Here is a 15,349-nt window from a genome sequence, read left to right as displayed (position 1 = left end):
TGCCTTTAGGTGGCTGCAGGGACTTAAAATGAACGACAAGCTCTTCATACTGTCTAAAGCAGCTGTGAGCAACAGATACTGCTGGGATCAGTCATGTTAAATTATAAACAGAAGTGATTCACTGGCGCTCCTCCTTTATCCACATTAAGCTGTAATTTTTTTAATGCCAGTCTGAATGCATTTACTGGCTTGGGAGTGTTTAATCGATTTAATTAATCTACGTTGCAGGCGTTATTCTGTTATTGCAGTTTATTTGCTGCAAGTATTTTATTTGCTCTTGTCGACAAAATCATCAGACATGGCGTGATTTTGGACTTGGCCCTCAAAAATAGACCCTAATATCTTTTATTTGTAATTTGAGTGAACTAACCTCTTAATACATTTTACCTTATAAATGCTAATAAAGTCTATTAAGTTCTCCACTTTTGCAGTTTACTCCTAGTTCACCCTTTATTGCTCTAACTGTCTAACAGGTCATTCTTTTTTTATTGCCTGCCGAATTTTCTTGTCTACAGACAAGTAACCTCTCTTTCATAATCCGTCTTACTATGTTACTATGTTACTTACCATGTTTTGCTCAAGTCAAATGATGACTTTGACTGAGTTGTTACTCTTTACTGTAGTTATATAGGTTTGAAATGGCACAGTTCACAGCAGGGAGACAGCTTTAGGATTGGAGCTATGTAGTTCTTACGTAATTCTGCAAAATGTGGACACTGACAAGCTCATTGATTCTCCTTCTTAAGGACCTATACATGATTGACAGGTTTCCTGGAGAACATGTTCTTACTCTATTTGCTCCCCGCAGAGGTGTGCAAGGAAGGATGAAGTAGACAGCAGAGACCTAGACCAGAGGAAGACGCTGCAGACTCTCAACGTGTTCAAAAGTTCTGAGGAGAATGCCGAGTTTGAAAAGCAGCGGACAGCAGCTATTGCTGAGGTGGCCAAGACCAAAGAGGTATGTAAACACCAATCCTAGGTATGTGTGTTAAATGGTATTGAATAAATAATTGTTGTAACTAAGGGGTACTTAATAACTTTACAGAGATACTGCACCATTTTCTAACTCCGTTTTGTTAGGGGTGTCGCTCAATTCAAGTGTATAATGGTGCAAATCTGTTATACTTTGTCGTAGAAATATTCTGGTTAACTTATAATTTGATTTTCAGGACCTTGTTAATATCATCTTTTGAATAGATTATATCCATTATCGATTGCATTTCCTCAAACTGTTTGGCCTCCATTTAAAAATCCATGCACCTTATTGACATTCATCTTAACCTAGATTCCCCCGGACATTCGAGTAACCCTTCAAATTAAAAATCATAATTACATGGTCTACTACAAACTTTTGTTTCTTGTGTTGGCTTTTTGTTAAGTCTAGCCATGCAGTTGTATTGATCTTTATGTTCTTTCACTTGTTAGGGTCCCCGTACATTTGGAGGTGGAGGAAATGCAGGCAGCAATTTATCCAGCGCTGCTTCCTCCTACCGGAGCCGAGACTCATACCAACAGAGGAGACGGGAAGACAGGGTCGAAAGACCTGACAGCAGACAAGATGGAAACTACAGAGAGCTGGTGAGAAGACACACTCAGTCCAAACCTGATGAACTGTTTTAAGTCAGTTAATACCATCTGTGCTGAAGTGATGGTTTTGTAACAAAGCAACTGAAAGGACGGAAGTTGTTCCTTATTTTCATGGCTGATACACTTGATGAGGCATCAACCATAATATTGAAGAAATCGGAATGAGTCAGCGGCTTGACTAGGTTTTCCCTGTCAAGTTGGGGTCCATATAGCTGAGTGGTGTGACTTGCCAGTGTCTGGGCAGAACTCAGCCACCTTTGGGCTGAACACTAAAATCGAATGGAACATGATATTATTTTGTTTGGCTGGCTGAAAGAAATCTCAACATTAAGGAGGGGAGTTTCTAATGTGGATTTTTTTTTCCCTTCAGTGTCCCTCGAATTCATCTTTGTCCATCACAACAAACCTTACATCTATGTCTAATGCCACCAAAGTGTTCTCCATCCGCTTGTCTTTTCCTCCTCTTCTTGCACATTTTATAACATTTTTGGGCCGTGTTCTTTCTGTCATTGTCTGGTTTGAAGGTGGATGAACGTGCTCTAAGAGACATCATGGAGATGGGCTTCAACAGGGAGGCTGCTCGGCAGGCTCTAATGGACAATAACAACAACCTTGAAGTGGCACTAAACAGTCTACTGACAGGATCGTCTGGCAGCAGACCTGGCCCTCCACCTGTTGCTGAATCAAACAAGCCCCCACCCAGAGGTACACACACACACACACACACACACACACACACACACAGCCTGAAACACTAGGTGCTGCGACAGAGCAAGAGTGAAATGGAGGTAGTGATCTGGAGGTCCTTTTTAAATGCATTGGAAATCACCTACAGCCTAGTTAAAGGTCCACAGTGGTGGTTTTGCCTGTTTTAGTCCATTTACTACAAATTGCATACACACTTTACTGCCGACTATTTTCCAGGCACACCGGCTTCAGATGGATGTTCTACTTTTGCTGCAGTCATTGTTTCGTATTAGTCTGAGTGTTGAAAATGAACTCACAACAACTTTACACTTGTTATATCACCATGACCTACCTACTTGTTTTTTTGTTTTGTTTTTGGTGAAAGCTTCTTTCTCATCATTTGGTACAGCCACCGTGATCGAACTTTTGTTGTTGGCGCACACATGGATCGTCTGAGAAAGCCACAGAGCATTGCATCCAATTAATGTTATTTTAAGTATATACGTTCCTCTAATGCTGCTCACATTGTGCAAAAGTAAAAAGACCTGATTGAGTTGGGTTCAGGTTTAAAGTGAACACAAATACACGTGTGCACATACCGAGACAAACAATGTCACGCCTACTTTAAACACCCAGGGCTAGAAGGTGTACACAATCAAACACCCTGTTTCTTTGATCAAACTGTTGTTTTTTTCTGTATAATCTTATTTCTGAATTTCTTTCAGCCAGAGGAAGGGGAAGAGGCCGGTCTAGAAATGATGAGGAGGAGGAGGGAGCAGGGGGAAGGCCATCTGGACCAAGCACTCTGTTTGACTTTCTGGAATCCAAGATGGGAGTTTTCTCCATTGATGGTGGGTGAACTGGTCTGGATGTCATACTCAAATGCCTCAGTCCCTCTCTTGGGTCAATAACCCCCATGTGTAATCTTTCTGCTTGATTTTTTTTTTTTCTTTTTTAGGAAAGAGCACATTTCATGCTTCTAAATATTGGTGTTGTTTGTTTCCTCAGAGCCAAAGAGCCAGGCACCTCAGAGACACCATGAGAGTAAAGTGAACTTCTCAAACTCAGACTACTACTCCAAAGAGACATCTCAGACCAAGTTCTCCTCGCATAATGAGCATAGGCAACAAAGGAATGACAGACCACCTCGCTTTCATAGGGACACTGATTTTCCCAAACCAGGCCAGGAGCCTGTCTCCAACTGTACAACCTCCCAAGCATCAGTTCAGGCCCAGCAGTGGAAAGGCCAGGAGAGATGGCCACGAGGCACGTCGGACAGATCACAGAACGACAGGAGAGAGACACGAGATGAGCCGATTTTCCCTTCATCCTTCCCGACTACTTATACACGTTCCAAAGAACTTCAGCAGATGGAGTTTAGTGGATCTCACCACCAACAACGATACAGAAATGGAGATGGTGGTGGAAACATGGCTGGAGTGTCTAATAGAAGGGGGGTAAAAGACACTCCACCCACTACTAAACTGACCAATTCTGCAGGTGAGGAGCTGGACGGAAGAGGAAATAATAAACGTCAAGACAGAATCGAAGAGCACAACAACAGCAGGAGGATGGGGAAGAGTGACCGGCCAAACTCAAATCACTTTGATCGACAAAGGGATGGCGGGCCACCAAACTTCAACTCGAGGGGAGGAAGCTCAGGGACGTCCCAAGAAGCAGGGTTACCACGGGATTGTCGAATCATGACAGGGGATCCTTCAACTTTTCAAAATGGAGATATGGAGCACAAAAGAACTGGGCCAATCAAGCCAGCAAACTCATCGTTCCCCCCCAACAGAGAGCAGCAGCTCTCCAAGAAAAATGCTCCAAATAACCCAGGATCTAAAAAAAGGTCAGGACAAGGCAAAGGTCAAGGACCTCGGGGGCCAGAGAAAAGTCATAATGTGGAGCAGGCTTGGAAACCTGGAGACCAGTGCCTGGCACTGTACTGGGAAGACAGCAAGGTATGTCCACCTGGGATTGGTAACATAGCAATAGCTGATAACAATGTTTATAAATGTGTCTGCTTTCAGCTTACTGGAGGTCAAGAAAGAGGAGGTATAGGGAAATATGAACAGATTTCATACATACACAAATGAGCTGATAATGTGATGTGCAAACTGTCTACAGTAACTGGACAGCTTAATCTATAAAAACTTTAAAATAACTAAATGTAAGATTGACTAATTGCAAGTAATGCAGGATAATAAAATATGTTACATTTTATTTTTTCTGTCTGAGAGACTGTTTGACACCTAACATGCTAAATGACATCAGAGAATAATTAGTGCAATGTGACAAATTTTCTCTGACTTAGTGTTAACAGCATGTTAATTAAGTGATAAAAATGTGTCTTTGGCTTCACCTGCAAGTATTTGATTTAAAATAATTAGATGTCTTTTTGTTTCTCTGTGTGTTTCTGTGTGTGTTTGTGTTTGTGTGCGTGCGCAGTTCTACCACGCCAGAATTGATGCTGTGCATCCATCAGGCACCACGGCTGTGGTTGTATTTAGTGATTATGGCAACTGTGAAGAGGTCCTGCTGCATAACATCAAACCTGTTCCTGCCGACGTGATGGTAAGGAGAAATAAAACACATCGATACATAATTAACACTGCATCATCATTAAGATAACTGTGTTAGTCAAAGGTCCAGAGTGTAGGATTTAGTGGCATACAGTGGTGCAGATTGCAACCTACTGAACATCCCTCAGCTTAACCCACCCATGGTGGTCGCTTAAAACCAGTGTTGGTAATAATCTGCTAAAGAGTAGTCCGTTAGAGTACTCAGATTACTTTTTTTGTTTTAACAAGTAGTGTAAATCCTAGTTATTATCCGTTTTCATAAAAGTAATCCATTACTGGAAAAGATTGACTTTTTGTCACCACAAAAATAAAATAAAATCCGTAAAGCATTTGTAGTTTCTGGCTGCGTGCCAGCAGAAGGCAGACTTACTGTGGTGTCAGTGCGCAGGCGTAGCTGGCTAATTCAGTGTAGCGAGATGACAGAGAGGACAGCATTAACTCCAGGGAAAGATTCCCATTATTCACTCATAGTTTACACGTTGATTAGTTGCATTTTTAAACATCATACTAGGCTAAAGAGCCTGCGTTGTACTATTTTCACTGAAACAGCAGTGGCTTATACTGTATGCCTCTGCCCAGTTCGCTGTCGGATTGTGAGAAAAATAAGGAGTTGTAAATATTATGTCGCGTCTGTCATCCCTATTAATAGTCTGCAGAGTTAATAATTGTGGGCTATAAAGAAGCTACAAAATGACAGTACAGTCAGAACATTCAAAGGTACATGTACAGTTGGCTACACGCTGTCTGGACAATATAACCAACATCAAAACGAGTCTCAAAGGGGCTTTATCGTAATTTTTGGTATCTCTAAAGTAATCTTGTTACCTTACCCAACACTGCTTAAAACACAAAAAACAGAAAGACCCCCCTCTAGAGCCAGTGTGTAGTTTGTCAGTTCTGGGCTCCTGTACAATCATGTTGGTGCAACATGGTGCATCCTTCGGAGGAGTACACACAACACCTCTGTAGATATGAAAAGCTCATTCTAACATAACAAAAACACAGAACCCCCTAAAGCTTACACACTGGACTTTTAATTCTGTAATAAGTGGAATCTACTGAACTGTATTCAAGTGGGTTTATGAAATGTGAATGTGACTTATAATTTGATTTCCCACAGTAACATCACAACCATGTCAAATGTGCATTGGCAGGAGGAAGATGATGGTTACTATGACAGTTCATTAGAGTTTCGCCGTGGGGGAGATGGACAACCTAGACGCACAAGACCTACACAGCAGTATTATCAGCCACCCAGGGCGCGAGATTGATGTGTCTGGTTTTACAGGTAAATAATGTGAAACAGGTTGTTTTTTGTCATTAATAATTAAAACATTGTTTGAACAAGTCTGTTTAAAAATAAATAAATAAATAAATAAATAAATAAATAAATAAATAAATAAAAATATTCCTAACATGCGACCTTTCACTGTGAGATGAATTATACATTATAATAGACGTGAGGTATAGACAGCACAAGAGTAATTTGTTAGCATTTCAGTAACCTGGTCTCATGCATTATTACCTACATATAATAATAGAAACTGTTGCCAGCCACAGCTAAGACCAACTCTCATGCTCTAATTTTTGTGTAGAATTCTTTATATAATAATTTCAACTGTCAGTGCTTCAGATGGTACAATGCATTGAGCAGTTCTGGTCTTATAAAATGCGCAACTGCCATCCAAATTCAAACATGTTCATTTTTAAAAATGTGTTAATCATTTTCTTTTTCTCCATCCATCAGTGTGCTTGTCCCCCCTCCTTCCACGGCAGAGATGATGTGACTTTCTGCAACAATCCAGAGTGCTTCCTGAATTTTTAAGCGTCCACATCGTCAAGACATACAGAACTTTTCAAAGGGCTTGGACACAATGCAAACACAAAAGAAAAACTGACATGGCACCTGTTGACTTTGTTAAGGACATATCTACTGTATATGTTGTGAAGATTTGTTAAATGGATGCGTTAAAATAAACAATTATAATGTAGTGGATCTGTTGTTTTTAATGTGTTTTATTTCTAATAACCAAATTCAAATGATGCATAAATAAATCAATAGCAGAAAGAGGAGGCTCTCCATGTAGTTGCCATAGTCTCTAATTCTTGTCTTCGCACCTGCCATGTCTCCTCTTGTGACATTACGAGTCCATAGCGAGAGGCTCGGGCTCGTTTGTTGTGCTCTGTGAAGCGAATCCAAAGGGTAAGACAATCTCTTCCCCCTGTAATAGAGACGGTTACATTGCAGAGATATCATTTTGCACATTACAAAAGAGACTGTACCTAGCTCTTCACGCGCTGCGCACACACACCACTGAGCCGGCTGTTTATGGACCTGTGCAGTGCGAGAGACAAGTTTTAAACATCAAGAAATAATGTCCACCTTGGCTCCAGTTTCACTCCCACCAACAGAAGGAGACAAATGGACAATGCATCAGGGTTCAGCAGAGAGGCTGCTGCACTATTCTGTATCACCGGTCCAAAGGATTTGCTTTATTTTCCAACTGAGACACCAAGCGAGCATAGATGAATAATTAACGGCTGGTAATATGGAAACCTATCTGTTGTGGAGGAACTGAAAGTGAAGCTCTTGAAAGTGTTCCCGGGGACTGACCGTGACACACTGGCCAGATAATCATAAAGGATTGATTTTCAATCAGATAAACTGTGATATTTTGGTAGAGGAATTAAGCCCATTCCATATTGAATATTATTCTCTTGGCCCTGTGAAATGTCAGGCAAGACAAATATTAGGCAGAAGCCCTGTGGTCCCTTTAGTCATTAGACTCAGCAAATGTATGTGTGCAAATATTGATGCTGTGGATTAAGGGGTCAGTTTTTTGTCACTGTTATTACTTGACAAGTGTAAACCGTTTTTTATCAAATAGAAAATCCTCATGCAGCTGTTGTACGAAGGAGAGAAACTCAGTAAAGAACGGGGGGATGTGTGACACGTTTTGTTGCATTTTTCAAACGAATAATGAGCACACTGTAAATTGTTTTTGTGACAATGCTGTCTGAACGAGTCAAGATGTGACTGGCTACTCACTATGTGGGCTGTGGTATTAATGAAGCCATAATAAACACTGAATGAGCAATGCAGTGTTTGTGCAATGTTAGTTTGACATCCCATTTTGCCTCTTTATAAAGAAAGTGAAAAACTATGAAAGATGGCAGGACAGATTGGATTACATCGTGCTTTTCATGTTTACGTAACGGCACAGTTGATTCAATCTTGTTGATGTTGTGATCAGAGTAAATCTGAAAGCCTTAAATACTGTGCATGTTTTTCTGTGGCAGACTGGTCGGATATGATCTCAATTATCCAGTATTCTACAAACAATCTCAGATTATGTTTGGATTTTACAAGAAAGGATTTACGCTCGGAGATAAATGTATCACGGCAGAAGCTCACTTTTTAATGTTAAGGCTTGTACATTCATGTTGCATTATGAGCAGGTGCTGCTGTTGCTCAGCTGTTAGCACAGTTGCCTGACAACAAGAAAGGTTGTGGGTTCAAATCGGACAAAAATGTGCCTGTAGGTATCTGTGTGAAAATCTGACCTGTTCAAAGTGAAGCCATGGTGGAAGTGCCTTAAACCGGTATTTATTCAAATGGTCAGCAGAGGGCAACACCACTGGTTGCAAAACAAAGTCTAACTTTATGTTTATGAGAATATGACACTGCTTCACACTTGATTTATCACTTCATTGAACAGTTTCCTGATGAGTTTACGGTCTCAGTTGCTAGTTTTTAGTTTTCTTCAACACAGCATGATATTCATTTAGTAAATTATGGTCCCATTAAAGGGATAGTTCGTGTTTTTTGAAGTGGGGTCATATAAAGTACATATCTATAGTCGGTCTGTTGCCTACCGTAATCACCGATCAGTGCAGCCTCAGTTTGGAGAAGTAGAGAGCCGCTCCAGCCCAGATGCTCAGCTTCGTACCGCAGTGAACGGGGTCCAGAGAAAAAGCAAAATAAACCACCTAAAACATGGCTCACCTTAAAGAATCTATAACAGTTCCAGTTTAGTTGTATAGGGAAAATTCACACCACTTTACATCGCTGTCAGACCGCCCTTTCTTTTGGCACTACATTTTTGTCAACCGTAGAACCTATATTTATTATTTGTATTTGTGAATAAAAATTCACTGCTGTTAATTTTGTACTATATCATGTTTGTTGTCAGTCTGACAGCAGCTGGAAGGAAGGACCTGCGATATCTCTCCTTCACACACTTAGGGTGTATCAGTCTGTTGCTGAAGGAGCTGCCCAGTGCTGTGAATGTGACCTGCAGGGGGTTGGACTCCTGCACCAGCAGTGATGACAGCTTGTCCATCATCCTGCTCTCTCCCACCACCTGCACTGGGTCAAGAGGGCATCCAAGGATGGAGCTGGCCTTCTTGATAAGTTTATCAAGTCTCCTCCTGTCTGCTGCCGAGATTCTGCTGCTCCAGCAGACTACTCCATAGAAAATGGCTGATGCCGCCACAGAGTCATAGAAGGAAGTTGGAAGCCATTCCCTGGATGTTCACCTGTGTGCAGGGTTGTCTGTGCCTGTGGAAATCCACTACCAGCTCTTCAGTCTTCCCGGCGCTGAGCTGGAGGTGGTTCCGCTGGCACCAGTCCACAAAGTCCTTAGTAAGTTCTCTGTAGGCTCCGTTGTCCCCTTCCCTGATGAGGCCGACGAAAGCAGAGTCGTCAGATAACTTTTGTAGATAAAATTAGATTATAGATTATATTTACAAATGAAATTTGATATATGTCAAAGAACCTCATCTATACATTAATCTTCTATATCCATTTACATGTATCTTTTATTTTGACCTGATGATAAGATTAGAAGGAAGATCAGTGGAAGTGACATTGTAATTCATTTTAAAAGGGAATTGAATTGTAACGGTAATCCATCCGATAGTTAACGGTTTGGACTTAAAGCCACAGATGTGCTACTGATTTTGGCGCTCGAAGAAAAGTCACAGCATCACCAAAGTCTGTAGGCTTCCTCCCCTGGGGACCATGAACATTTGTGCAAAAATGTTATGGCATTCCAGTTAATAGTAAGTTGACATTTCTCAGTCCGGGCAAAAGTGGTGCCCAAACCGACAGGCGACTGACCATCCCCAGTGCCATGTTGCTAGCTTGGTTAAAAAGTACTGCTGGAGGCATTGGAAACAAGCTTGTTAATTTCAACAATGCCTTTTCCAGGCCTCTCTCAACCTGCAACCTGATAACCTTGAGCAACAGGAGGAATGCTTTTATCTCCTCGAGAGGGAGCAACCTTCTTTCCCACATTAACATCCCCTTCGCTCTACCCCTTCGTTTCCCACCTGCTCGCCTCTCCTCATGTCCCTATTAACATCTGTTGGCCATTATCTTTCTGCCTACCTGACCCCTCACCCTCCATCTCCCCGCCACGGCACCTTTGTAGCAGCGACATCTGAACCCTGTGATCCTGTTAAATGCCTCCTTTCTTACATAATTTCTACACCGGTCTCAACAACCCGGTCCTTTCTCTGCTTCTCATGGATCGGCCGAAAAAAGGAGATGTGAAAGGAGGTTACATGAACTTGAGTGCCTGGAGAGCGAATTTCTTTGCTGGGATGTTTAGTACCTGGTGAAACACAGATGTGGTGCTGTAGGAGTGAAATTTAGTTCTTTACATTTAACATACAAAGGGCTTTTGTATTGGATGTAGCAACCCCGCCCATCAAACAGTCGCATAAATTAAAGGTATTTTGTGGTTTAATGTAAACACTGTACACCTCGAATGAATTAAAGCGCAGCAAGTGTATTTGTTTTTGTTTTAAAAGACTGTCTATACAGAGCAAAGAGAATGGGATCATTGATGTGGTTGTCTGTGTAAGTGCATTTTAGCTCTCCACTCTAATAATGGAGTGGAATGGGACCATTCCTCCTCAAAAAGTCAAATTTGAAAGCAGAAGTCTCTTGATTCCAGTGCTTGGCTGCCTTTTTCAGAGAACACACAAAATGAGGAAATGGCAGCTATAGCTACTCTTAAAAAGACTAAAATCTCAAGAAATTGTCAACACATGATATTGAAGTGGCTCAAGTCTCTAGAATAGGCTGTTTGCACAATGACGGGTCATTGCCTTACTCTCAGTTGTGGAAGGCTTTCGGGTGGTTGTTTGCATGAGAATCAAAGAATTTAAAGTCAAACCACCATCTGGTAGATTGCTACACCACTAACATGCAAAACAAGGGCCGTCATGTGTATGCTTTGTTGGGATCTCTAAGCGAATCCAATTTGTTTTGCAAAGCGTAGCGCTTAGTCATATGGGTGAAATTTTAACAGGCGTCGTGACACTTTGAGCATTTGCATAGAATTTGTGTAGCTGGACACAGAGCATGGTAGTATTTTAATGCTTAACTTGGCTTAAGGCATGACAGAGTTGGTGTTTTATAATTTTGATTTTTGGTTTGAGTTTCCTATGACACCTGTTGTTGTTGTTGTTTTAGGCAGGTAGTAGATATGGTCACAATGCTGTACCAAAATGGCATGCTTTTCACCGGGTGTGCACATACACCATCATTTGCCACACTACAGATAACATTACGACTTTTTGCAACAAATCATAATGGTCAACCTCACTGATCAGTGGTAGTTCTGGTGACAATTTTAGACGAAAATGCTTATTAGCTTTAGTCCCATTTTCATCATTTTTACCCTTAACCTTAGTCTCGTCTTTGTCAGCAACAACTCATAATGATTTTGTCTAACATTAACATCATTAGGCTGTTAGTCAAAATGTTAAGCTAATACGCCTCGGCATAATGAGCTGTGCCATGTTTGCAGATTTATTGTCAAAGATGCCAGACAGTTTTAGCGGGGTCAGGTCAGTAATAGGCACTTAACACAGCATTCTTTTTGAATTGACACGGCAGGAAAAGCACAGCTGTTAACAGTAATGTTAACGACAGCGGCATTCAGTTAAGGAGCGCTCAGACCGAACGCGACAGACGCGAATACAATCGCTTCAGGCGCTTCTATCGCGCCACTTGATCATTTTGGACTATTCACTTCATTCGCGTCATTCGCTTCATTCGCTTCGCTTGAAAAAAAAAGACGACACGCTTGCCCGCTCCTTTTTTGAACCGATATTTCTCAACCCGCTCTTTCCACGTCGACTTTCACCCACGCCTCCTCTTTTTTTTATTTTGTCCCTGTAGAACACCGCAGTGGTGTCATACAGCACCGGGTGCCCACAGACAGCTAATATCAGCTTCTCCTCCATATTGCTCTGGGCGACCGTAAACAACCGTACGTGAGGGAAGTGATGTCGTCGGTTTTAACTCGTCACTGATTGGATGTCGCGGCGCAATGCCGCCTGAAAAGTTGGATATTTTCAACTTTATTCGCGTCGCTTCAGACGCTTCAGACACGCCACTTCAGATGCCCCAGACGCTTCAGACGCTTCAGACGCGCCGCCGGCGCCTGAATCGCGCGTCATTGCGCCATTTACATTGATTTTCAATGTAGACTTGCCGCTCCATTCGTGTCCATCGCATTCGGTCTGAACGCCCCTTTAGTCATGTCAGTGAGTGAGTGAGTGCAATACAAGAAGCCTGGAACTACCTTATCAAAATATCAAATAAACTTACGTTAGTGGCATTACTACAAGCAAATAAGGTGACCAAGTGGCGACCACAGTTCGAGTCTGTGGGCTTTTAAGCCATTTTTGGTGGACTTCCTCTATCCATTATAGTGGTGAGCTAAACAGGTTGTCTATTTTCAAGCCAACGGTGTTTTCCTGACCTTGAAGTGAAACTCTCGCCAACAGGCAGGCTTGAAGGGTGGTCCACCATTACTCTCCTGCCTGTAACGTCGCACTCGGGGATAGACACTTTTTGTCTGCCATGACGATGATGTGCCAGAGATCCAGCTCCCACAGGGAGTAGTTCAAAAACCTTCTTTTTAGTAAACTCTGCGTACACAAACAATGTTCTCAATGCTCGTGTTCATGTGTAGAGACCCTGGTGATACTGCGAGCAAAGTTTCATGTTGTGTCGGGCCTTCTAAGTGTTAAAAATAGCGATTTTGATGCTAGTGTGCCAGTGCCCCTAGCACTCCACTGAAAATTAGCTTGCCCAAAACCGAAACTATGGTAAATCTTGAAAGTGCCTCTTTCGTCGTAATTATGCATTTACACAAAGGTTTGACTCATACTCAATCTCAAATAAAGCCTTGGTTGCTTTTTGGCGAGAGTTTTACTTTAACCAATTGATTTTTGTTCCTAAACATAATGGGACCATGAGCACAGTGTTGTGACGAAGAGAAAAACAGAAAACTGAACCCAAACCAACATACAATGAACTAGCAACACAGTAGAAGTGTTACATATTAACTTACCGGGAGTGTAGCAGAAACATTCTTAGCTAGCATTTATTCTGGTAATTCGGTTGATGATAAAACACTTCACTTGTCCAACCAAAAGGTTTACTGCTCCTGAAGGATTTATAAGGTTAAATGTAAAGCCCAGCATGTTGCACTCAAGCTGTGAAGCTAGCAAACTGACGTTAGCTAACACATCAGCCTAGCCAAAGTTAGCCTTGGATTCTAGGCCAAGCTGACATTGCTAGCAAATTTACCACAAGTTGACACATAATAGTGGACTGTGAAGTAACATTGACTTAACACTGGCAATTTTATGAGCTCCGTTAACATCAGGATTTACAGTTTGCAAGCGTAAACTTACCATGGCCAGTTAGATGTTGGGTTAGATGTCTACTTGCCACAGGTCATACTGCTCCCGACCAAACCCTTGCTGTGCTGAAGCCATCAAGTTGTTGTTGCTAGCAAGCTGCTGGATTGTGACAGCTGGGACTCTGCTCACATCACATCAATCTCCACATTGATCAGTGATAGGGATGCATTGTTCGTATTTTGACAGACTGGCTGGAAGTATATACATCTTTTGAGAGTCCGCTAGTCCCGTCGGTTTATGAGCAAAAAACAAAATGTGTATTTCTTCTACTTTTATCATGTTTGGTGGCTTTGGTTGATGAAATCAATGCTCTCCCTGACGCACTGATGCAAAAGAACTTCGCCACAAAAAAAGGGGGGAAAAAATTTGGCCAAGTCTCAAACTTCTGTTATGACTTGAACCGCAGTTGGGAGGTTCAACACTTAATGAACGAGATAGGCGCTGCTTGTCAGTGGTAATGGTTGTTTTCAGTGTGCAGCAGACCATGACCTCCATGGGTCATTCTTCAAACATCCTGCCAGCACTCGTTGCCGAGCACCTCTTGTGTTACTCATAACACATGACAAAATAATGGTCAAATGGGGCCAGTTAGCTTGACCACAGAGAGTATGGACTAAGGGTGAATGATGAATCAGCAGCCGGGTATTGATCTTTACCATTACCACATATAGGTCTATGCTGCAGAGCAAACACAGACTAAAGCACCTCTCACTCACTTTTATGGACCCTGTCCAGTTGCACTTAATGGCTACATGCCACATGAAGGAGAGGAACTGCTGAGCCTTTTTTTTTATTGCCACTCAAAAACAAGACCTGTAGTGCCATATTTTCATTATGTCGTCTTACATAAGTCACTGAACCTCAACACAAAACTGTAATCATCAAGGTTTTAAGGTTTGCTCTTTATCAAAAGTGGGCTGTGAAGCCAGTTACAGCAAAATAAAACTGCATCCTCGAGTGCAAGCAACCGAAGCAATGCTAACGTGTCTATCTTTCCATACAAGCCCTTCTTCAGTGCATCGTGGGGTCATACTGTTGCCAAAAGACTTGTTTAAGTTGTCCAAAGTCCTGACTGCGATTCCTCAAAAAAAAAAGAGAGACATGAATAGTCTTTAAAGTGTGGATCTGCCGACCTGAGTGTCTGGCTAAATGGAGTGCTAACATCAGACCAGACATGACCGACTGTTGTTCCACAGTGATCAAAAGCATCCGAGAATGTGGAGCAGCATTCTTTTCCTTGCACAGAGAGATGTTTTTTACAGTGTGGTGTCAGAGGTCGACGGAGAATGTTTTCTGCGTCAGATCTGGCTGGTGCTGCAGGGCAATGTGCTTGGAGTTAGGGATCTCAATGTGTTATCTGTCTTTTCTCCAAAAAAAAAAAAAAGGTATTTCATTTTCAATTTGTAAATGCTATAATAAGGGAAGGTTTTCAATTCTATTTCCATCTTTCTGTTTGTTGTTGCAGTACGACAAACTTTTCACAAGGTAAAAAAAAATCTCTATCCAGATGAGCTCTTGATTTCTAGTAAAGTGTGATTTGCAGCAAAGCATGGTCACCAGAAGGATCTCCAAAAGTGGCTATACGATTTATGGGAAAAGATTTATGAGCCTAAGTCACGCCTGCAAATAAGAAAGTTAGGCGGGTGTGTTCTATGGGTGGGAATCACAAAGTAACTCAATTCACAAAGCGTTCGTGTTCCAAGGTGCTATCATTCGGATGTGCCGCATGTTTTCATTCAAATATTGATATTTGGTGCCAG

The 15,349-nt window shown here is 41.8% G+C and overlaps 1 protein-coding gene across 2 annotated transcripts in view; it reads left to right on the top strand.

Annotated features, from left to right (window-relative positions):
• The window catches only part of tdrd3 (tudor domain containing 3), a 14,992-nt gene extending 8,137 nt beyond the window's left edge, over positions 1–6,855 (top strand). Inside the window, exons 7-14 of one of the 2 annotated variants that reach the window (XM_037094723.1) lie at positions 809–958; positions 1,426–1,578; positions 2,112–2,292; positions 3,000–3,125; positions 3,283–4,238; positions 4,726–4,851; positions 6,014–6,147; positions 6,607–6,855. In XM_037094723.1, the coding sequence (XP_036950618.1) occupies positions 809–958; positions 1,426–1,578; positions 2,112–2,292; positions 3,000–3,125; positions 3,283–4,238; positions 4,726–4,851; positions 6,014–6,130 (1,809 nt within the window). In that variant the 3' untranslated portion in view covers positions 6,131–6,147; positions 6,607–6,855. Of the gene's footprint in view, positions 1–808; positions 959–1,425; positions 1,579–2,111; positions 2,293–2,999; positions 3,126–3,282; positions 4,239–4,725; positions 4,852–5,979; positions 6,148–6,606 lie in introns of those variants that run through there. The other variant, XM_037094724.1, reaches the window with a different exon arrangement.
• Positions 6,856–15,349: the final 8,494 nt, after the last annotated feature.

The sequence above is a fragment of the Acanthopagrus latus genome, chromosome 4 (assembly GCF_904848185.1).
Source record: "Acanthopagrus latus isolate v.2019 chromosome 4, fAcaLat1.1, whole genome shotgun sequence".
Taxonomy (NCBI): domain Eukaryota; kingdom Metazoa; phylum Chordata; class Actinopteri; order Spariformes; family Sparidae; genus Acanthopagrus; species Acanthopagrus latus.
Note: the sequence above shows the minus strand (reverse complement) of the source record. Positions and strands in the feature narration are given on the sequence as shown.